We start from the raw sequence: 22,036 nt of genomic DNA, 5'->3' as shown, positions 1-22,036 counted from the left end.
GGATGGATGGATGGATGGATGGATGGATGGATGGATGGATGGATGGAAGGACGGATGGACAGATAGGTGGATTGATGGATGGGTGGGTGGATGGATGGATGGACGGATGGACGGATGTATAGATGGATGGGTGGGTGAACAGAAGGGTGGACAGGTGGGTGGGTGAACAGAAGGGTGGACAGGTGGATGGATGAACAGATAGATGAACAATGGTGTGTGTGGTGGAAGAGCAGGATGTGCCACACCAGCTTGTGGATCTGGGCCAGGCTGACATGTCCACTTTAGAGAGGTGACAGTTCCTGAGCAGCGAGAGCTCTCCCAGCTCTCCCGGCTCAGCTGCACGCAGCGACAGTCCCTCTGACACATGGTGACGGCCGGTCTGCATTTCCCTCTAGTGGCTGCTCTGCACAGAGCGGGAGCTGCTCCCTGCCTGATTCCATCCGTGCACTGCGCCCAGCCCAGGCACTGCTGCTGAGGAACACGACCCCCACATGGCCCCGCACCCCCTACGCTCTCACTCACTGGCACTTGGCAAGAGTTCCTGGGCAAGGTGACAAGGACAGAGCTCATGCTCCTGTCTCGCACACTCAGAGCCATGTTGCCGGAGCAATTTCACCACATCAGCATCTCTGGATTAGAAATTGCAATTAGTTTTATTACCCAGACAGCACAGGCCAAGCGGCTCATGAGACAAATGATAAGAGTGAGGGGAGGCAGAGTGGGCTAGGGGAAGCATTCTTCACTCCAAACCCCAATGCAGTGCTGGTGCCATGCGGGAGCACAGCCACCACCCTGCTGGGGACCGGGCTGGGGACAGTCCTGAGAGCACATCCCCATGCACTGATTAAAACCCTGCAGAGCCACCCTCTGCCGTCACCCCTGGCTACACATGCAAATGATATCCTATATGTGTTTTATTTACAGTGCCACTTTTAATTAAAGCTGCAATCAGTTGCTGGTGGGGAGGGGATGGGGATGAGGGCGAGGTGGGACGGGGACACACTGCTGCACGCCAGAGTGCTGAGCCCTGTGCTGCCCCAAGGCAAGGCTTAGGGACACGTCACCCAGTGGTGGCAGTCCTCACTGTCACCAAGGGGACAGGGGGTTTCCTGGCTGTGTTGGTGCACCGCAGGGCCCCACAGCCATCAGGGTTCCAGGAGGAGCCCCATGCCCATGGGGACGTGCCGCTGTCCCCGCATGCTGTCGGCCCCATTTGAGTAACTGTGGGCTGAGGCTGCCGGAAGCTTATCTGCTGCTTTAATAGCTGAATAATTTAAAACCTCTGTTTGACGGCATCTTAATTGCTTCAGCGTCAGGTGCGGGGGACAGCGGGAGCACAGAGCAGGGCCTGGTGCAGCCTGGCCCCACGAGGCTCCTGGGGAAGGGGTAGAAGGGAGATGGTGTGCCATGTGCCCGCTGTCCCCTGCGTCCCCACCACCGCCCGGTCTGTGCCTTGCAGCCACCGTGATCCTCAACGAGCTGAACTGGACGCAGGCACTGGAGGACGTTTTCATTGAGAACCGCAAGGAAGATCCCTCCCTGCTCTGGCAGGTCTTCGGCAGCGCCACCGGCGTCACCCGCTACTATCCTGGTGTGTGATGTGGGCAGCCCCCTGCCCCAGGTCCCCTGTCCCCAGGTCCCCCTTGCTCAACGCTCGCCTTTCCCCACAGCCACCCCATGGAGAGCACCCAATAAGATCGACCTGTACGACGTGCGCAGACGGCCCTGGTAAGGGGGCAGTGGCTGAGGGGGGGACAGCGAGGGCCCCTGTCCCCTGTGCCCCCTCCCCGCTGCCCCCGGCACGCCGCGCTTCGGTGCTGTGAGCAGCCAGCTCTGTCCAATTTTCATTTCACACATCGTTGGCGTTGGAAAATGGATACAATAACACAGGCAGGGGCAGCCAGGCTGCGGCTTTCAGCTCCCGCTCCCTCCCCTCCTCCAGCACTGGGGAGGTGGGGGGTGGGGGGTGGAGATAAGCCCTCAGATCTCAATGGTGTAGGGAGAGGTGCCCCTCACCGATCCCACATAGCGTTCCTGCAGCAAACAGGGAACCAGAAGGACAGCAGAGGCAGTGCCAGCACTGTGGTGCCTAAGTGCTGGCTGCAGGCTGCATTGAGCCACATGCTGCACTGGGTATGATGGAGTCACTCCCCATTAGCCCAGGTAGACGTGCTCATTTGGCAATGCCAATTAACACTGCTCCACTGATGATACCCACCTGTGCCCCAGCATCCCCGGCAGCTCCATCCCCAGAGCCCCCTGTGGGGCACATTGGGTCCCCTTGTCCCAGCTGTGCCACCAGCCTCTCCAGGGACAGGCAGAGCCACCGGATGGCAACGGCTGCCAGTGCCGCTCGCTTTCCTTCCCCTCCTTGACAAATGGCCCTATTAAATAAAGCCTTTTCCTGCAGAGCTCTGGGTATTAATCTGAGTGGGACACTGGAGACAAATGCGGTGCCACAACCCATTACAGACAGCATCTCAGTTCCCAGGAAGCAGGCGGGGGGAACAAGCCGAGCCCCCGGCCCGACAGCAGTGCTGGGTTGGGTTGGGGCAGGGGGAGAGCTATCCCTATGCTCTGTAGGACAGTGCCACAGGGCTGGGGCCAAGCCAGACGCCTCTGCACAGCCTGGGTGCATCCATGGGGTGAGAAAGCGCTCCTGATTGTTTGGGGGGTGGGAGGATGATTTCCACGCCGTTATTATTTCAGAGCTAAAAATAACCTCATCAGCCTGGCCTTTGAAGCTTCCAGGGGGGTAAATAGCATTTTAATATGGATGCATGTGTCAGCACAATCAGCGTGCAGAAAAGGGCTGCGATGATGGAGGAGTTTAGCATTTAGAGCTCGTTAAGCTGATGCGGCGGCGAGTTGGCCGTGCCTCTCTGCATGCCCACCTGGTGGGGCCACAGCATCAGCAGGGCTAGGGACCCCCAGCACAGCTCCTGCCACACACTGACCCCACTCTGTGCCCCACAGGTACATCCAGGGTGCTTCATCCCCAAAGGACATGGTCATCATCGTGGATGTGTGAGTAGAGCGGGCGGGCAGTGGGCACCCCACACTCCCCCTCCCCATGCCAAGTACCCACTCCCCTCTCTGTGGCAGGAGCGGCAGTGTGAGCGGCCTCACCCTCAAGCTGATGAAGACCTCGGTCCACGAGATGCTGGACACGCTCTCGGATGATGACTACGTCAACGTGGCCTCAGTGAGCCCTGCTCTTTTCTTTTACAAGGAATCCTGAAATGGTGCTGCTGGCAGCTGCTGGGCAGCTCAAGGCCGGCTCAAGGAGAGCCGTAGGGATCCAGCCCTGCCTGGCTGAGCCCTGCCCCATGCTCCTCAGGGGTCCTGGATCTCTGGGGAGTGCTGGGGGCATGGTGGCTATCAGCCCAACAATGCTGAGCCGCTTGGGGTTGCCCCAAGCAAAGTCAGAGGGAGCCATGGGTTACTGGTGGACAATAGCTTTGGCTTGCATAACAGTGCCACTAGCCCATGACATAGTGCAGTGTGGTGGCCGTGCTGGAGACGAGCTGTGCTGCCAGCAGCTTCTGCCCCCCCCCCCCCCAGCCGTGACCACGTCGATGCTCGTTAGCATGTCTGGCCCCTCTACCGCATCACTGCTCCCCTAATGCGGTCCCTGCTGCCAGGAAACGGAGCAGAAGCAGAAGGCAGCACCTGCTCTTGCTGCCTCTATGCAGCATGGCTCAGCTCAGCTCGGCTCAGCTCAGCTCAGCTCAGCTCGGCACCACGTGTTCCCTCACCCATACCCAGATGCCCCAGACACGTACCAGAATGCCAATTACAGGGTTTGTTCCATCACCCTTCATTCCCTGCTCACTTGCTGCTATGCAGCACGCTGCAGAGGCAGCAGGATGTGCCCATTGACCCACCATAAGCAGAGTGCTGGCCAAGGATGTGCTGTGTGGACTGGAAAAGCCAGAAATCTAGTCTCTAAAACAGCAAACTGATTTCCTGAAGTGCCGGGTGAGCACACTCAGGTTGAGATCACTCCAGTGTCCCCAGTTCCCCAGTGTCCCTGTACTGCTGGGACATGCTCCAGCTCGTGAGTTTAGGACCACAGAGTCATGGAATCATAGAATCATGGAATCACTAAACCATAGAATCATGAAACTGCGGAATCATGGAAACATAGAGTCATGGAATCACAGAACTGTAGACTCATGGAATCATTTGAGTTGGATTATCTGATCCAAATCCCCTGCAATGAACAGATGTGTTGCTGGGGCTGCTTTTGGCTCTCCTTCCCAAGACCCTCCACTCTCTCTTCTCCCTCCCAGTTCAACGAAAAGGCAAAGCCGGTGTCATGCTTCAAGCATCTGGTGCAGGCCAACATCCGCAACAAGAAGGTCTTCAAGGAGGATGTGCAGGGCATGGTGGCCAAGGGCACGACTGACTACAAGGCTGGCTTCGAGTATGCCTTCGACCAGCTGCAGAATGTGAGCCAAGGCTGTGCCCATGGGTGCTGGGGGCTCTCTGAGAGGCACCCATGGGTGCTGGGGTTTAGCATCCCTCTCCCTGTGCGCCGTCTCTCAACTCACACTCTGCCTCGCAGTCCAACATCACGCGTGCCAACTGCAACAAGATGATCATGATGTTCACGGACGGTGGTGAGGACCGGGTGCAGGATGTCTTTGAGAAGTACAACTGGCCCAATAAGACGGTGAGCGCTCCCCACTGCCTGGCAACGAGGATGGGCAGGGGCTGGCAGGCTCTGAGCACCATGGGGATGGGGTCACAGGACAAGCTTGGGGCCCTGCAGCAGGATCCCAGTGCTGCCATGTGCCCTGACAGCCACGCTGTGCCGCAGGTGCGTGTCTTTACCTTCTCTGTGGGGCAGCACAACTATGACGTGACCCCGCTGCAGTGGATGGCATGTGCCAACAAAGGTGAGCAGGGGCTGGGCACGCGTGGCTGAACCACCCCCTGGGATGTGGGGTCACCTGGCACCTGGGGGCCGGCAGTGGTGCTGGCAGCATGGGCAGGCAGTGGGACAGATGCTGCAGAATGCTGGCTCTCTACCTGCATCTCTCTTTCCTTTCCGAGGTTACTACTTCGAAATCCCCTCTATTGGTGCCATCCGCATCAACACACAGGTGAGGCGGGGTGCTAATACACAGCAGCAGGCAAAGCTGCCCTCTGGGGCACACCAAAAAGCTGCCCGGCCCCAAAACACTGTGTGCTGTTGGAATACGTCCTGTGCAGTACCCCCTGCCCCTTTCCCTCACCGTATGGGCTGTTGCCATGTACCCTTGGGGAGAGCTGTTCCCTGTGAGATGCCATGCTTGCACCTCTGTGGCCCCACTTTGGGATTCCATCCTGCACGTGCAGAGGACAGGAGCATGCAGGAGGTGTCTGTGCCCCGTGTCTCACTGTCCCTGCCCCTGTCCCTGCAGGAGTACCTGGATGTGCTGGGCAGGCCCATGGTGCTGGCTGGGAACCGTGCCAAGCAGGTGCAGTGGACCAACGTCTACCAGGATGCTCTGGTAAGGATGCCCACCTGGCACAGCCCCGGTGTGGTGTGACAGCCAGGTGCCACCACAAGGCTGGGTGACACCTCCTGTGCTGCTACAGGGGCTGGGGCTGGTGGTGACGGGCACGCTGCCTGTGTTCAACCTGACAGAGGACAACAGTGACAGGAAGGTAGGAGCACTCCTGGGGTCCTGACCCCTCTGTGGAGCCAGAGGGTGAGCACAGCTCCCGTGAGCACCCGTGAGTGCTGCCTGAAGGGCTTGGTGTGGGTGCACCCACTGATTCTGCTGCCTTGTGCTGCCTTCCAGAACCAGCTCATCCTGGGTGTGATGGGGATCGATGTGGCACTGAACGACATCAAGAAGCTGACACCAAGATACAATGTGCGTGGGGAGCTTTTGTCCCGTCTGCCCCTGCCCCAGGGTCCTGGTGCCACACTGAAGTACTGAGCATGGCCTGGGCACCTCCAGCAGGGTGGCATAGCCTGTGGTCGTGGGCATGTTGCACCTGGGAGCACAGAGCAGAGACAATTGCAGAAACAATGGGCAGTGGTTCAGAATACAAAATTCATAGTCAAGGAGAGAAGAAAATGGCTGGGTTCCGTTGCACCTGCATGCTTCCCATTCCAGGGCTCCACAAAAGGGGGAGCTGAACTTTGGGGGTTGGAGAGGAAAAATGAACCCTGGGGGAGGCTGGGAGCCTGCAGAGGCTGGGCTCAGGGGTGGCATGGGCTCACCACGGATCGGCACAGCTCACCCCTCCTCATGTCCCCCCACAGCTGGGAGCCAATGGCTACGTCTTCGCCATTGACTTGAACGGCTACGTGCTGCTGCACCCCAACCTGCAGCCCCAGGTGAGCGGGTGTGCCCCTGGCTAGGACCACACCTCTGCCCCTGGGGGACACCGTGGCCAGGAGGCATAGCATGTGGGAAGCTCCCACCACCCTCCTGACAGCAGTGTGTAGGATTTTGCCATGACCCAGGAGAAATAGGAATTCCCAGGGATCTTGGGCAAAGAGGCTCATTTGTCCAGGAGAGCCAGCTCCTGCAGAGGAGCTAATTGTGGGAATTCATCACTGGGCAGCGAGCGAGGACGAAGTGGTGAGGAACTGCACCGCCAGGGCCCATTTGTCTCTTTGGCAGCTATGTCACACTCCACCCATCTCCATGCTAACAGGATGCCCGTCAGGTGACGGCAGCCGCTCTGTCCCATTGTGGGTGGGGGACTGTGATGAGTTTGTTTGTGCTCAGCAATGTCTGCGGGAGCCCTGAGCACTTCCTAAGCCCTCCCCCTCCGCCAACAGATCATCAATTTCCGTGAGCCAGTGACGCTGGACTTCCTGGACGCCGAGCTGGAGGATGAGAACAAGGAGGAGGTGGGCAGGACTGGGGCACGGCAATGTAGGCTGGCACCACTGGGCTGTCGCTGGGGACCAGTCACCATCCCTAGGTGATATTTGGTGGCACGGGAGCCAGACTGCCCTCACACACCTCTCCATGTCCCCCAGATCCGGAGAAGTATGATTGATGGGAACGATGGGCAGAGGTTCATCAAGACACTCATCAAGTCGTTGGATGAGGTAATGCTGCAGGGAGGGGGCATGGCACATGGGGCAGTGTCAGCATGCAGAGCCCTGACCCACCTCCCCCATCCAACAGCAATACATCGATGAGGTGTTCAGGACCTACACGTGGGCTCCCATCAAAAGCACCAACTACAGGTGAGCGGCCTCAGCGGGACCTGTGCCAGCATGGGGACACATGCGAGGAGCTCCAGAGGTCTCCGAGGCCACCTCGAGCGTGTCCCACAGACAGGGAGTGGCAGAGGTGCGCTCCAGGTCATTGCACATGTTGCTTTGGAGATGGAGAGCAAAGCTTCCTCCACATCTGTAGAACCACAGAATCCTCTGGGCTGGAAAAGACCTCCAGGACCGCCAAGTGCTACCCTTGAAGACGGCGCTCTCCCAGCTCGGCGCTGGGCGTGAATGCTGTCACCAAATGCCACCACATCTCTGCAGCCAGAGCCCACCAGCCTGGCACACTCCCACAGCATCTTCCGTGGGTTCGGCAGCCCCAGGACCACCTCCCATCTCTTCCTTCCCCACCCCCATCTCACATTTTCATGTGCCGAGCCCTCCTGGTGCATGGATTCTCCCAGAGCCACTGGCCATATAAGAGTTTTCTCCTTTCTCCGCTCACTGGGAACCTTCTGACCCTTCGTTTGAGGGTCACAGCTCTTTTTGGCTCCCCCTCTTTGGGGACAGTTGGTTTGTCTTCTGCACACATCTCCCAGGTACCCAGGCAGGCACTCGCTGCCCTCAGTGCTGATCTCAACCTCGGCTGGGCTGGCTTGTCACCTGCCTCTGCCCAGGAGATGGCCCTGGGGGCAATGGGGAAATCCCGGGTGCTCTAGCAACATCCTTAGGTGCACCAAGGTGGCATCAGGTAGGCCAGGATGTCCCTGGGTGCTCCAGGATGGCTGTGATCTGCCCAGTCATGGCCGTGGGTTCCCCACAATGGCCCTCGGCGCCCTGGAGTGGCCCTGGGTGCCACTTGATGGCCACAGATGTTCCATGGTGGCCATGAATGCCCCATGGTGGCCTTGGGTGCCCCAGGATACCAGTGGGTGCTCCCTGATGGTTATGGATGCCCCAGGATGCCTATGAGTGCCCCTGGAATTCTCGGTGCCCCATGTTTGTCCTGGGTGCCCCATGGATGCCCGCACAATGCCCATGGCTGCTGCATGATGCCTTATGCTGCCCATCTGCTCTTCCCCCGCAGCCTGGGGCTGGTCCTGCCCCCCTACAGCACCTACTACATCCAGGCCAACCTCAGTGACCAGATCCTGCAAGTGAAGTGTAAGTAGCCCCTTCCCCTCCGTGCACCCCCGCACACCCTCTGCCCCTGCCCACCCCCCAGATACGGCTGTCAGGGGGGAAAGAACGAAGCCAAACCCTATGAGAAAAGGGATGAGAATAGCTGTGAGAGGAAAGCAAACTAAAAAGCGAGCCCGAGAGGCGCGAGGAGGTGAGCGCACACACCCGAGGCAGGACCAGCTGCGCCAGGGCCAGGTGCTGGCACGTGGCACCCGAGTGGCTGGCACTGCTGGGGCCAGGATAGCACTGCAGCACAGGGAATTTGCCAAGCCTGTGAAAGTTTGCATGGGTCTTTTTTTGTTTATTTATTTCCTTTGTTTGATTACAGTTCTTTGCTTTCAACCATTCTTATTGTTTCAATGAGTTCGCTTTCGGTTGGTTTCGATTTTTTTCCTTTCGGTTGAATCCGTGTACTTGTGTGTTAGCCTGGCCCCCTCTCCCCCCCCCCCCTGGACCCCCACCCTCTCCCGACAGTGGGGCTGGCGCAGCCTCCAGCTCCCACCCCCGGCCCTCGGCCCCTGTGGCCGCCAGGAGCCCCCAGACCCCGGGAGGGGGGTCCCCACCTCCGCCCCCTGCCCGCCGTTCTGCATGCCCCGCAGTGCGAGCATCGCTGTACCGAGACTGTTGCAAGTGTTTGCTGCTGACTCGCATTTTCCTTTGGAGTACTGAATATATATATATATTTCTCTAGTGATATCTCGGCATCTTTTATTATTTCACTGTGGCCTTTTTGTTTCTTTACTTTTTTTTTTCCTTTTCTTTTACGTGTTGTTTTTTGCAAGAGGTTTCCTTTTGGTATGATTATGATACACAATATTTTTATTCAAACGGCGATTGAATAAAATATTGTTTGTGCCCCCTCCCCCCTTTCCACCCAACCCCCTTTTTTTTCGTTTGTTGTTTTTTTGTTTGTTGTTTTTCTTGCTTTCTCTCTATGGTGGATTCACACAGTACCAAACATCAAAATGAAGGGCAAGTATTTTCAGTCTCAGACCACTCACCTTCACCACCCGTCCCGCCCCGTGTCGGCCCCAGCCCTGCCTCCACGGCTCCCACCTTCCTTGCTTGCCCATTTCCCTGCCCGTTTGCCGAACCTGCAAACCGCCACGACCCTGCCTTCTCCTCCTCTTCCTCCTTCTCCTCCACCTCCTTCTCCTCCTCCTCGTCCTCTCCTCCTCCACTCCTCCAGCCCCCTGTTACTTGGAAGCGACATGTCTTGTTATGTTCATGAGAGCTTTCCCACGGTGACCCCACTCCCTTCCTGCACATCTCTCTAAAATCCGACCTGATACTGCTCCAGGCCCGGTCTCATCCAAAATCGTTTTTGATGAACGAGGTTTTCAGTAGCTAGCCGGGATCCCTCTCCTCCTCTGCCAAACCCTCTTCTCGCTGCCCTCTCCTTGCTCTCACCCCTCCGGCTCTCTTCTCCCCGCCCCAAACCCAGCTCCTCTGCTTCCTTCCCCCCCCCTCAAGACAACTCAACCTGAACGGGATAGGGCTGTACAGAGCAGGGCTGGGGATGTGGGGTGGAGGGACGGGGCCCAGGGACCCCAGCGGTGCCCTCACCGCCGCTCCCTTGCCCCCTGGGATGGGTTTTCTGGGGCTGTGATGTCACCGTGCTGCATGTCCCCTGCCCTGCAGGGATGCCATCAGCCCCATCCAGGCACCGGCTCTCACCCCAGGGCTTGATGTCCTGGCATCGGGGTCTGCAGGCGGTCACCCCACACAGCCAGGTGGTTGTCACCGGTGTCATCCATGGTGGGACATGGCAACATCCCTGCCAAACGCACACCCACATCATACGGCACCTACATGGCCACAGTGGGAGGACAGGGAGGGAACAGTGGGGCCGGGAGCCAGGGAGCGGCAGCGGGCAGCGGTGTCCCCCTCAGCCCTGTCCCATCAGCCTTGAGTTGCCTCCTTCCTTGCCCCTGCAATGGCAATGCGGATGGGCTCAGTGCGAGCGTTCTGTGCTCCTCTCCTCCTCCTCCTCTCATCGGCTTGTTCCCAGTCCCTGCCTACAGCCCTCGGAGAGCAACAGTCCAACCTCTGGCCGCGCCTCACTGCCCAGCCGCACAACGCGCTGTGGGAGGGGGAACACCGTGGGGACCAGGGATGTCACTTCCCCACACACGCATCCACCGCTGCCCCTAGGGGACATCCCCGGGAGCGAGGACCCCCCAGATAGGAGCGGGGTGGCCGAGGGCTTGCGGCTGGGCCCCCCAGGGATGGGGGGGCCTGCAGCAGGATCCCACAGCGCATTGCTCGGCCCTTGTCCCTGGCGAGCCGCGGGTTGGACTGTCCTCGTCAAGGTGCCTGGTTTGGCCATGCCGATGCCTGAAAACTCCTTTTCTCTCCGATGACCAAGTGTTTCGGCGGTTCTCCACGAGCACAGCATGCGGTTCCTCCCGTTGTCGATGACCCTAATAAGAGAGAGACGCCACCAAACATGCATATATATCCACGCGCGCATATATATGCGTGTGGTGCACGCGTCCCAGCGTGCCGCCAACCGAGCCAACCATGCTCCGACGCCAATTCGGTCCAAATCCTCCCCATGCTGGCAGCGCGTTGGTGGGCACTCCGTGCCGCGGGGGCCTCCGGCCAGCACGACGGCTTTCCTTTCTCTCTTGTTACCAACGCAGCCGGTCTCTGTCCCTGCCCTCTCTCTGTCCGTCTCTCTCCCTCCTGAGCCCCCCAGCATCTCCGTTTGCAGCCCCACTGGATAACGTCGCCTTTCTGTTGCAGATTTTGAATACCTGCTGCCCAACAGCTTTGAGTCGGAGGGACATGTGTTCATTGCTCCCAGGTAGCTCTGTGTGTGCGCTTGCCGAGGTGTGCATCCCCCCGGCCCCGCTGCTCCCACCTCGCCTTGCCTACCTCCCCTGCCGCTCTGTGTTGTGTGCCCGCGTGCCGCACGGTGATGGTGGCACAGGTCCCCCCCGGGGGCTTGCGGTCAGCGCGGTATATATGGACGTGGCGTGGCCCTGCCTATGCACGTGCATATATAGGTATAGTTTCTGAAAATCCGAGATGAACAGACGGACGGACAGACAGACGTGGCCCTCCACCTGCATCACAGTCAGCAGAGGGCACCAGGCAGGGTGTGCAGACACCCAGCACCCCATCCTTTGTGGCTGCAGAATGCAACCCATGAGCATTCCTCATTAACACCTCTGGCAGATCATCTATGTGCTCGTGCACCGGTGCTGCAGCCAAGCAGCCTGCTGGTGGGGTCTTCATCATTGCAATTTGCATTCGGCAGGTCGATCCAAGGGTGCCTGCAGCACAGCATCAGAGGTGACTTTGGGACTGTCCTTCGTCCTCAGGCGATGTGCAGGGGCAGTAAGGCCTGAGAACCATGGAAGCCAAAGCAGAATCTCAGCAAGAAATGCATAAATCCTATAACTAAGAAGCTGCCCATGGTGTGATCAGGATAGGGGTGGAGAATGGAGTGGGAGGAGCGGCTCTGCCTCAAGCTGCCCTGCCTTAGCTAGGGAGCATTGACTCAGGACGCAGCAGGGGGACGCAGCTTTTGCAGCTGGAGCTGTGGAGCTTTGGGTGACGAAAAGTGGGGTGAGCGCTCTGGGCCATGGAGCAGCTCCCCGAGCCCCCTCCTGTTCAGCAGGCACCCATAGGATGTGCCACCAGTCATTTTCAGAAACCGTATATCCCATATTCTCCCTGTGGGCGTGCCATCCGTGTACCCGTGTGCATCCGCGCGGTTGTGCAGATGGTTGCTCCCCCGAGAGGGGACACGGTGGCCCTGTGGAAAGGGTCCCAAGGCAGCCCTCACCCCAGTAATGCCTAGCAACCAGACCCAGGGTGTATCCAGCAGGGTGGGCACAGCATCACCGTCCCTGTCTCCAGGGTCCCCAGCATGTGCCCAAGGTAAGTACCACTGCCAGCGGGTACGGATGGGGACATGTAGCTTGGTGGCTGCAACAGCACTCAGTGCCACCAGAATGGAGAGAATAGGGCACGGGGTGCACCAGTTTATACCAACGAGGTAACAGCACATTGGTGGCACCTCAGTGGCTGCAGAGGTGTTGGAGCCAGAGGTACCACAGGTGGTGGAGATGCCCACTGCCCAGCACAGCTCGCTCTTCACTGCCATGCTGGGTTTGGGGTGAGGAGGTGGCATGGGGCCGTGGGCACCTGGCTGGAGCCCAGCAGGTGAGGGGACATGAGCACGACTGGCATGGGGGGAAAACTGATCTTACCTTTTTCATCCTTGTGAACCACACATTTTGTCACCCAAATCCCAGAGAGTATTGCAAAGACCTCGACTTGTCAGATAACAACACCGAGTTCCTGGAGAACTTTATTGCCCTCATGGAAAAGGTGACCCCAGACTCCAAGCAGTGTGAGTAGCTGGGGTCAGCTCACGGGGGGGATGCAGGTCATGGGGCACGAGCAGCCCCACAGGTTCCGGCCCTCACCTCATGCTGCTCCTCTCCCAAGGTGACAATTTCCTCCTGCACAACCTAATCCTGGACACAGGCATCACACAGCAGCTGGTGGAGCGCGTCTGGAAGGACCAGGACCTCAACACGTAGGCAGGGGACAGAGGACCCTTCCCTGTAGCTGTCCCTGGGGATGTGGGGACAGAGGGGGTGGGGGACATTGAGTGGCTGGGACAGGGGACAGGGACACAACGAAGCCCCGCCTCTACATCCCCCCCTCTCCCTGCAGGTACAGTCTCCTGGCTGTCTTCGCAGCCACAGATGGTGGCATCACCCGTGTCTTCCCAAACAAGTGAGTGTTCTGGTGGGGTGCCCATGCCTGGTTCCTTGTGGTGGCAGATCCGATGGCAGAGCTGGGGACAAGGGGCACCCATGGCTGTGTCTGCTCCCTTCCAGAGCTGCAGATGACTGGGAGGAGGAGCCGGAGCCCTTCAATGCCAGCTTCTACCGCAGGAGCCTGGATAACAAGGGCTACATATTCAAACCACCCTACAGGGATGGTGAGTGCCTGCAAAGCACTGCAGGTGTGCCCTGGCTGTCTCCGTGTGCCACCTCGTGCCACCCCTGTCCTCCACAGGTGGCTACCAGGGGCTGGATTTGGAGAACAACACAATTGGGATCCTGGTGAGCACTGCTGTGGAGCTCAGCATCGGGGGCAAGACACTGAAGCCAGCAGGTGTGCAGGGGCTGGGTGACAGTACCACTGGGCTGGGGATGTCCCCATCCCTCCAGAGCCAGGGCTGAGCCCTTCCCCCCTCTGACTGCGGCTCCTCTCCCCAAGTGGTCGGGGTGAAGCTGGACCTGGAGGCCTGGGCGGAGAAGTTCAAGGTTCTGGCAAGCAACCGAACAGACCGTGACCAGCTAGGCTCCCGCCGGGTATGCTGGGGACAGGGCTGGGGATGGGGACAGGGCTCTGCTTACCAGGAACATGACTGGGGAGCACTCCTGGGCGCTGCTGCCCATGTCCCCAATGGCCTGCAGCTCCGGCCCCATACCCAATACATGGCACCAGTTTCCAGCCCAGCGGGGGCACATCCTCCCCTGAGCGGGGAAGGACGGTGCCACTGACCCTGCCACCATTTTGGTTGACAGTGTGACCCCTCGAGCAGCTGTGAGATGGACTGCGAGGCCAACAACAAGGTGAGTGTTGAGCAGGGTTGGGTGGTGCCTAGTCCCTAGTCCCTAGCCTCAGGCAATCCCATGGGGAAGAAGCCCCCAGGTGAGGGGTGAGTGAGGGTGGTGCTGGCAGTCCCTCACGCCCTGCCTACGGAGGACAAGGCAGGTGGGTGACGCTGCCCTCTTTTGCCAGGACCTCATCTGCGTCCTCATTGATGACGGTGGCTTCCTGGTGCTCTCCAACCAGGAGGATCACTGGTACCAGGTGAGCAGTGCAATCCCCAGAATGCTGCAGTCCTGATGGCAGCAGGGAGCTGAGGCTTCTAAATTCATGTCACACGTGACATTATGCATCCCCGCTTGAGTCCCTGCCACAGCAGACCCCGAAGCAAGCTCTGCTCTGTGCCACTGGATGCAGACTGTTCCGATGTCCCGCTTCAGGTGGGCAAGTTCTTCAGCGAGGTGGACGCCAACCTGATGTCTGCCCTCTACAACAACTCCTTCTATGCCCGCAAGGAGTCCTACGACTTCCAGTCCGTCTGTGCCCCCGAGGCCCAGAGCAACACGGGTGCTGCACCACGTGGTGTCTTTGTGGTGAGTGCCCTTCGACCCATGGCTGTGCCGGCATCATTCATGGGTCCCACCACCTCACCACCCCTCTTCCCACAGCCCACCGTGGCCGACCTGCTGAACCTGGCCTGGTGGACCTCAGCGGCAGCCTGGTGAGTTCTGGGCCCCGCATGGCAAGAAGGACGTTGGGGTGCTGGAGGGCGTCCAAGGGAGAGCAATGAAGCTGGGGAAGTGCCTAGAGAACAAATCTAAGTGGAGAGAGTCTGGGGGAACTGGGATCGTTTAGCATGGGGAGGAGGAGGCTCAAGAAGACCTCATCACCCTCTGCAATGACTTCAAAGGAGGCTGTGACGAGATGGAGTTGATCTCTTCTGCCAAGCAACGGGTGTAGGATGAGAGGGGATGGCCTGGAGCTGTGCCAGGGGAAGTTTAGTTTGGACATCAGCAAAAATGTCTTTACAGAAAGGGTTGTGAAGCCCTGGGACAGGCTGTCCAGGGAGGTGGTTGGCGTCAGCGCCCTGGAGGCATCAAAGAGATGTGGATGTGGTGTTTGGGGACGTGTTGGCTTAGCTGTGAATTTGGCAGAGCTGTGCCAACAGTTGGACTTGATGACTTAAGGGATCACTTCCAATCAAAATGATTCCATGATTCTGTGAGCGCCATCTGTGCCTCATCCCTTGTCTGGGGCACCACTGGGTGACACCAGTGTGTTCTCAGGGATGCACAGCTCACACAGCCACGTTCCCATCTCCAGGTCCCTCTTCCAGCAGTTCCTCTACAGCCTCACCTACAGCAGCTGGTTCCAGACAGGTGAGAGCCACCTTGGTCCCAGGGGTGGGTGGATGGGTGATGTCCCCTCACTGGACACCCACAGCCACGGGACACTGTGTCAATGCAGAGGACGTCATGGCAGAAGGCATGGAGGCGAGGGAGACGAGCTGCATCATGAAGCAGACGCAGTACTACTTCAGCACCGTCAACGCCACTTACAACGCCATCATCGACTGCGGGAACTGCTCCAGGTGGGTCTGTCCCCTACATCCTGGCGGTGTCCCCGTGGGCCTCAGGGGGGGATGGTGACACAAGGCCAACGCCACCCGTGCGTCCTCCAGGCTGTTCCACGCGCAGAGGCTGGCCAACACCAACCTGCTCTTCGTGGTGGCTGACAAGCCCCTGTGCAGCCAATGCGAGTCCGTCAAGCTGCTGCAGGCTGAGGTCAGGGGTATCCTTTGGAGACACGGTGCCATCCCTGCAGGTGGCACAGGGACAACGGGGCAAGGGGTGGGCAGGGCAGGGGGAGCTGCCTCATGGCCATGGGGCACCATGAGGACCTTGAGGTGCGCCGTGTTCCCCTGCCACACTGGTCCCCGTCGTTTCCTTGACCCACTAAGCTCCCCCGAGAGACCCGAACCAGTGTGAGCTGGTGGACAGGCCCCGCTACCGGAAAGGCCCCCACATCTGCTTTGACTACAATGCAACAGTACGTGAGGGGCTGAGGGAGCACGGAGCTGGGGGAGGGGCTGAAAGGGATCAGAGGGGGGGAATCCCCCTGGAGGGGGGGCAAAGCCTTGGGGTGCCCTCCTGGGAAGGGTGGGGACAGAGCTTTGGGGGCCTCTCTGGGGGAGATCAGAGCCATGAGATTTCCCTCTGGGGGATCCAGAGCCATAGGGTGCCTAAGGGAGGGGGCATCACCATGGGGGGCCCAGGGGAGCATCGTTATGTGGGGGCGCAGGGGCGGATCACACCGTATCCCCCTGCGGCGTGCTGTTGGCTCTGTGAGTGCCCCATGTCTGCTCTCCCTTTGCCCCCCCAGGAAGATACCTCAGACTGCGGCCGAGGGGCATCCTTCACCCCCTCCCTCGGGGTCCTGCTCTCCCTGCAGTTGCTGCTCCTCTACGCCAGCACCAGCCGGCACCCGCTGCCCCCGGCCGCCTGCCTTTAACCCACGCCCGCCACCCTCCTGTTCTCTCAGCCTCCATCTCCATTCCCTTTCCAAGGCCCGGTGGGATGGGAGCAACCCCCCCACAGCCCCACGGCCTCGGGGCCGCGCTCCCCACGGCCACATCCAAAGAAGAGCTGGGGTGTGGGCAGGGGCCCCCCCAGCCGGGACGGCGTCCGGCTCCCCCCCGGCCACTTGGACTCCGAAAGCCCCCCCTGTCTGCCCCCCACCGCTGCAGCCCCCCCTTCCCCCTCGCCTATTTTTTTAGCCTCAAGATTTTAAACCAGATCTTTCTACATCTAGTTCAGCCTGGAGAACGATGGTGCGTGTTGTCAGTGACAAAGACACGTGGGCTAAAAGGGGAAAAAAATTACACACAAAAAAAAAAAGAAGGGAAGAGAAGTTGGCCTGCCTGTCCTGCTCAGTATGGTCACGGGGATGCCGGCCCCCAGGGTGCAGGAGGACAGTGGTTGCAGTGTCCCTGCAGCCCGGGGCTCGGTGCGGGGAGCCAGGTGTCGCCTTCACCGGGACAGGACCAAGCCCATGGTCCCCACCCTCAGCTCATCCGCTCTCATTCGTGTGTCTTGGGCACAGATATTGGGGTGAAAAGGAGGGAAAAAAAAAAAAAAAAAAAAAGACAAAAATCGTATTTTTTTTTCTTTTCTGTTCTGCAGATCACTGTGAAACCTTTCCCATCTGCCTGCCCCAGCTCTGCTTGGCCCCTCTGTCCTGCCCTGCAAAAGAAACCGCGCACCAGCCAGCGGGACAGGGCAGGACATGTGTCCCCACATGGGACACTCTGAGTGTCCCCAAATGGGACATGCCATGTGTCCCCAAATGGGATGCACCATGTGCCCCCACACGGGAAGCAGTGAGTGTCCCCATATGGGAAATGCCATATGTCCTCAGATGGCATGCACTGTGTGTCCCCAGAGAGGACGTGTTTTGTGTCCCCAGACAGGATGCACTAAGCATCTCCAAATGGGACATGCAGTGTGTCCTCAAATGGGATGCACCGTGTGTCCCCAAGTGGGAAGCGCTGAGTGTCCCCAGATGGGATGCACAGTGTGTCCCCAGAGAGGACATGCCACTTGTCCCCAGACAGGATGTGCCATATGTCCCCAGACAGGACGTGCTGCCTGTCCCCAAACGGGACACACCGTGTGTCTCCTGACGGGACGTGCCACCTGTCCCCAGCCCTGTGTCCCCAGCAGGGCCGTGCCAAGTGCCAGGTGCTGTCAGCTCCTCGCTGGCTGTCCCCAGCCCCGGCCCCACCGGCATTTGGGGGGACAGGAGCGGGCAGCAGGCCAGCCGGAGGGGCTGGGGAGGCGCTGATAAGCGCTGGGGTTAATTAATGGTCATTCTGCTTGTAGCTTTCTCAGTCAGTGTGTGTTTGGTTACTGTCTCTGGGAACCGTGTTTGAACAGATGGCTCTGTGTTACCAGGAGTGTGTGTACTGCTGTAGTCTAGTTAGGTGCTCTGCGAGAAACCGCCACTATACAGAACTATAAATATATACATATATAGTCTATTTTAAGTTAAAACCAAGAGACGAAGGGACGGCGCAGCCCCGGCCCCCTGCCCCACCAGCGCCGTGTCCGCCCCTTCCCACCCCGAAAGCTTCTCTCTGCTCATTCAAAGGCTTTGGGTTTTTAATTGGTTTAATTTAATTTATTTTTAATTTGTTCATTTCTTTTTGTACAGAAGAGTTGGAAAACTTCAAAAACCAACAAAACGACAATTTGTAAGATATTGTGCGTGTGACTCCTTGTAAAATATTTTCAAATGGTTTATTACAGAGACTCAGTTATTAAATAATGTTCATATTTTCACTTCACAGGTGGTGGCTGCATCATTTCCCAGGGGATGGGGGGGGGGGGGGAGAGGGGAAGGATGTTGGCTTGCTCCCTTTGGCTGGGCTGTGCCGGGGGACACGGGCAAGACACGGGTGGGCCCATGCAGCCCACATCCCCAGCCCCAGGCTGCCCTGTCCCTGCGTCCCTTTATTCCCTGTGTCCCCTGATGAACGTGTCTCCATGTCCATGTTCCCGAGTGCCCTGTGACTGTCCCATGCTACATAACCCCACAATGCCCCTGTGTGTCTTCGTCCCCTGTGTGGCTCCCACCAGTGCCCACTGAGCGTCCCCGGCTCACACTGTGCCCTCACACCCACATCTCCCAGATCTGCCCCCTGAACCACCAACCCTACATCCCGCAACCCCTGTCCCACAGCATCCGTGCCCTCAGCGCCCACAGCCTCTCCTTGTCAGCATCCCGACGTCTGCGGCCCCTCCGTGACTGAGCTGACGTGTCTGTGTCTGTCCCTCTCACGTCCGTGTCTCCTATGTCCGCCCCCTCGTGTCCGTGTCCCCTGTATCCGTGCCCCATGTCCGTAGTCCCCACATTCTGCCCCCGATATCCGTGCCCCCAGTGTCTGTGCCCCCCATTTCCACGTCCTCACCGCGCCAGCGTCCCTCACGTCTGTGACTCCCATGCCGGCGCCCACGGGCCCGTCCCTACACCTCCCACGTGTCCCCGCTCACGGCAGATGCCGCGCGGGGCGGGGCTGCCCCTCCCCTCCCTGGCCCCGCCCCCACACCAATTGGCCCCGCCCTCCAGCTGCAGGCCCCGCCCCTCCGCTCCGTCCACGCCGCTCGCGCGCAGGCCCCGCCCCCCCGCGGCGCATGCGCGCAGCGCTGTTTGTCCGCGCCCGGCCTGGCCTAGCGGCGCGGCCCAAGAGGGGACGTGCGGCGCGGGGGTCGGGGCCGGCGAGCGCGGGCGGGGGCAGGGTCCGGCGGGGGGAGCCGCGAGGGGGCCCGGCCCCGCCCCTCCGGGGGTAGGCCCGGAGCTCGGGGCCCCGTCGGCCTCCTCCCCGCGGCGGGCCGGGCCCGAAGATGCGGCGGTACCTGCCGGTGGCCCGGCAGCACTGCGTGGCGGCGCTGGGCGGCACCAGCGTGGTGGTGAAGGCGGTGAGCGGCGCCGTGCTGCTGCTGTACGCGCTGTCCTTCGCGCTGGACACGGCCTACGGGCTGGCGGTGACGCCCGGCTTCCTGTTCCTGCCCCGCTGCTGGCTATGGACGCTGCTGACGCACGGGCTGGTGGAGCGGCGGGCGGCCGGCGTGGCGCTCAGCCTGGGCGCGGTGGTGGCGGCCGGGCGGCTGCTGGAGCCGCGCTGGGGGGCCCTGGAGCTGCTCGTCTTCTTCGCCGTGGTCAACGCCTCCGTGGGGCTGCTGGGGGCCGCCGCCTACTTCCTCACCTACGCCGCCACCTTCCACGTGGCCTACCTGTTCGACGTGCACATCCACGGCGGGCTCGGCTTCCTGGCCGGCGTGCTGGTAGCCCTCAAGCAGACCATGGGCGACAGCACCGTGCTGAGGGTGCCCCAGGTGCGAATGAAGGCCGTGCCCGTGCTGCTGCTCCTGCTGCTGGCCGCGCTGCGGCTTGCCACCCTCATCGAGAGCCCTGCGCTGGCCTCCTACGGCTTTGGGTTGCTCTCCAGCTGGGTCTATCTCCGCTTCTACCAGCGGCACAGTAGGGGCCGCGGAGACATGTCCGACCACTTCGCCTTTGCCACATTCTTCCCTGAGATCCTGCAGCCTGCGGTGGGGCTGGCGGCCAACCTGGTGCACACACTTCTGGTGAAGGTGCGGCTCTGCCGGAAGACGGTGAAGCGCTATGATGTGGGCGCACCGTCCTCCATCACCATCAGCCTCCCGGGAACGGACCCACAGGATGCCGAGAGGAGAAGGTACCGCTCACCCCGCTCTGCCCGGCGTATGTTGGCCGGTGGAGCTCTTAATGTGGGGGTTGGAGGCTCGGGGCGCTGAAGGGAGCCTTCTCTGGGGGCTCAGCAGCTGGCACTTGTCCGTTGCCATTGCCCACTCACTGGTGAAGTGCTGGGAGTGCAGCTGGGGCGGGAGGACACCACCCTCGCTTTCCAGGGTAGAGCCAAAGTACCGGGGATGAGTGGGAGGCCTGGAGAGGGGTCAGGGAGGGGAGACGTGGTTCCCATGGCAGTGCTGTCACCTGGCATAGTGAGAGCTGATCAGCACGGTGACCGAGCCCTCCCTGCATGTGCAACCGTGCTTCGGTCATGGGGCAAGGCACCAGCTCACTGTTCCTGTACAGTTCTTAGAGTGGTTCCCATGTGAGCCAACAGCAGCCAAATGCACTGCATGGGAAGGGAACTGTGCATCTCAGAGCAGAGGTGGCTCTGTTTGGCTTCATTGTCTTCAGTACAGCACCTGCTCAAGCAGCATGGGCATGGCAGGGATCCTTGGTGCTGGTCAGAACCGCAGCATGACTGGTTCCAGCTGCATGTGGGGCAAGAGGAGCGGGGCAAAGCGGTAACGCATTTCAAAGTCCCCTCACACCAGCCTTCACCCACCTTTGCTCTGCAGGCAGCTGGCCTTGAAGGCGCTGAACGAGCGGCTGAAGCGCGTGGAAGACCAGACAGCCTGGCCCAGCATGGAGGACGAGGAGGAGGAGGTGGTGGTGAAAAGTGAAGGCCCGCTGCTCCCCGAGGCCAGCGTGGCTGGGAAGGCAGCTGGCCATGAGAGCAGCCTGATCACCTTTGAGGATGCCCCATCCCAGCCATGAGCTGCAGCTGCATTGCCCCCTTCTCCCCACCCTGGCTCTGCGGGAGAGCTGCAGGTGCCCACATGGGACGCTGCCTGCGGGGACGCTGCTGACCCAGGGGCAGGGGCTACCTCAGAGCCGCGGGGCTCTGCTTCTCGCTGCCTGCTGGAGTGGCTGGGGCTTCTCATGAGGAGGTGGATGTCTGTGCTGGGGGCTTTGTTCCAGAGGGAGTCTTGGAACCGATCCATACTGCTCAGCTCCATTCCCAAAGGCCTCTGCACTCAGCCACGAAGGAACCTCACGATGCCCTGGGAGCAAAGTCAGCAAGCACCATGCTCTCTTGCTTCTCCTCTGCACTCAGAACTTAATTTTCTCCTTTATTGAGTTAGTTTTGTTCTTACTCTAGGAAATGAGAAGGATCATGGGTCTCTTTTCCAAATTCCCTGCCTGTTTCCACCCTCCCTCCATCCTGCAGGAGATAGACAGAGCTCCCACACAGGGCTGGTGCCTGTTTTTTGGCTCTGTCACAAGCACGTAGAACAGGGATCAGCCCTGACTCCCATGGCTTTGTTCTGTTGGTTCTCTCCTCTTTCCTCTCCTGCTGCAGTGACTCCCCAGGAGGAGCCAGTGTCCTTGGCTGCTGCACGACTAATCCGTTTGTCAGATTATCCTAGAAGCTGGAATTAGTTTTTACAGCGGGGCACTCGCTGCTTCCCCTGACACCAGGCTTCTGTCCTGTGGGTAGAAACTGGATCCCCCTCCTCTTCTGCTCCCTCTGTGTGGCTGGGCTGTCCTTGTGAGGGAGAGGCTGCTCCTGGAGCTCCTTACCCTGGGCTCTGGGAGGCAGCCCACGGTGGTGTTATGAATTTATTTTTTTAAAGGACCACACGGGAAGGTTTTGTCAACTAGAAAAAACACAGACATTTCGTTATCAATAAACAGTTCTTTAAAAGAGTGCTTGTTAAGTCCCTGCACTGCACAGGGGGTATGGAACTGCGTGTGGGT

General features: G+C 59.7%; 2 protein-coding genes across 4 annotated transcripts in view; both read left to right on the top strand.

Annotated features, from left to right (window-relative positions):
- CACNA2D2 (calcium voltage-gated channel auxiliary subunit alpha2delta 2) overlaps positions 1 to 16,579 on the top strand; it is a 128,976-nt gene extending 112,397 nt beyond the window's left edge. For 2 of the 3 annotated variants that reach the window (XM_042823319.1, XM_042823320.1), the window contains exons 7-38: positions 1,460 to 1,591; positions 1,671 to 1,728; positions 2,977 to 3,027; positions 3,106 to 3,205; positions 4,296 to 4,454; positions 4,571 to 4,678; positions 4,826 to 4,904; positions 5,062 to 5,111; positions 5,412 to 5,501; positions 5,590 to 5,658; positions 5,796 to 5,870; positions 6,266 to 6,340; positions 6,791 to 6,862; positions 6,995 to 7,066; positions 7,146 to 7,207; positions 8,268 to 8,344; positions 11,111 to 11,171; positions 12,631 to 12,728; positions 12,827 to 12,917; positions 13,058 to 13,120; positions 13,225 to 13,328; positions 13,406 to 13,504; positions 13,610 to 13,704; positions 13,921 to 13,968; positions 14,138 to 14,209; positions 14,386 to 14,538; positions 14,614 to 14,666; positions 15,269 to 15,324; positions 15,413 to 15,536; positions 15,627 to 15,736; positions 15,906 to 15,994; positions 16,328 to 16,579. In XM_042823319.1, the coding sequence (XP_042679253.1) occupies positions 1,460 to 1,591; positions 1,671 to 1,728; positions 2,977 to 3,027; positions 3,106 to 3,205; positions 4,296 to 4,454; positions 4,571 to 4,678; positions 4,826 to 4,904; positions 5,062 to 5,111; positions 5,412 to 5,501; positions 5,590 to 5,658; positions 5,796 to 5,870; positions 6,266 to 6,340; positions 6,791 to 6,862; positions 6,995 to 7,066; positions 7,146 to 7,207; positions 8,268 to 8,344; positions 11,111 to 11,171; positions 12,631 to 12,728; positions 12,827 to 12,917; positions 13,058 to 13,120; positions 13,225 to 13,328; positions 13,406 to 13,504; positions 13,610 to 13,704; positions 13,921 to 13,968; positions 14,138 to 14,209; positions 14,386 to 14,538; positions 14,614 to 14,666; positions 15,269 to 15,324; positions 15,413 to 15,536; positions 15,627 to 15,736; positions 15,906 to 15,994; positions 16,328 to 16,456 (2,774 nt within the window). In that variant the 3' untranslated portion in view covers positions 16,457 to 16,579. The remainder of the gene's footprint in view (positions 1 to 1,459; positions 1,592 to 1,670; positions 1,729 to 2,976; positions 3,028 to 3,105; positions 3,206 to 4,295; positions 4,455 to 4,570; positions 4,679 to 4,825; positions 4,905 to 5,061; positions 5,112 to 5,411; positions 5,502 to 5,589; positions 5,659 to 5,795; positions 5,871 to 6,265; positions 6,341 to 6,790; positions 6,863 to 6,994; positions 7,067 to 7,145; positions 7,208 to 8,267; positions 8,345 to 11,110; positions 11,172 to 12,630; positions 12,729 to 12,826; positions 12,918 to 13,057; positions 13,121 to 13,224; positions 13,329 to 13,405; positions 13,505 to 13,609; positions 13,705 to 13,920; positions 13,969 to 14,137; positions 14,210 to 14,385; positions 14,539 to 14,613; positions 14,667 to 15,268; positions 15,325 to 15,412; positions 15,537 to 15,626; positions 15,737 to 15,905; positions 15,995 to 16,327) is intronic. The other variant, XM_042823321.1, reaches the window with a different exon arrangement.
- Positions 16,580 to 19,347: 2,768 nt separating this feature from the next.
- TMEM115 (transmembrane protein 115) lies at positions 19,348 to 21,985 on the top strand. The gene is made up of 2 exons (XM_042823366.1): positions 19,348 to 20,201; positions 20,854 to 21,985. The coding sequence occupies exons 1-2, from the start codon at positions 19,348 to 19,350 to the stop codon at positions 21,050 to 21,052; spliced, it is 1,053 nt and encodes a 350-aa protein (XP_042679300.1). The 3' UTR covers positions 21,053 to 21,985.
- The last annotated feature ends 51 nt before the right edge of the window (positions 21,986 to 22,036 follow it).

The sequence above is a fragment of the Centrocercus urophasianus genome, unplaced genomic scaffold (assembly GCF_019232065.1).
Source record: "Centrocercus urophasianus isolate 14NV4802_14NV808 unplaced genomic scaffold, USGS_Curo_1.0 seq_22, whole genome shotgun sequence".
Lineage (NCBI taxonomy): Eukaryota > Metazoa > Chordata > Aves > Galliformes > Phasianidae > Centrocercus > Centrocercus urophasianus.
The sequence above is the reverse complement of the archived record's forward strand: the minus strand, read 5'-3'. Positions and strand labels throughout refer to the sequence as shown.

Excerpts from the sequence above, each read along its gene's own strand:
- TMEM115 (XM_042823366.1), top strand. The coding sequence starts at position 19,348 with ATGCGGCGGTACCTGCCGGTGGCCCGGCAGCACTGCGTGGCGGCGCTG. Across the intron at positions 20,202-20,853 it reads CAGGATGCCGAGAGGAGAAG|GCAGCTGGCCTTGAAGGCGC; the intron begins GTACCGCTCACC and ends TTTGCTCTGCAG.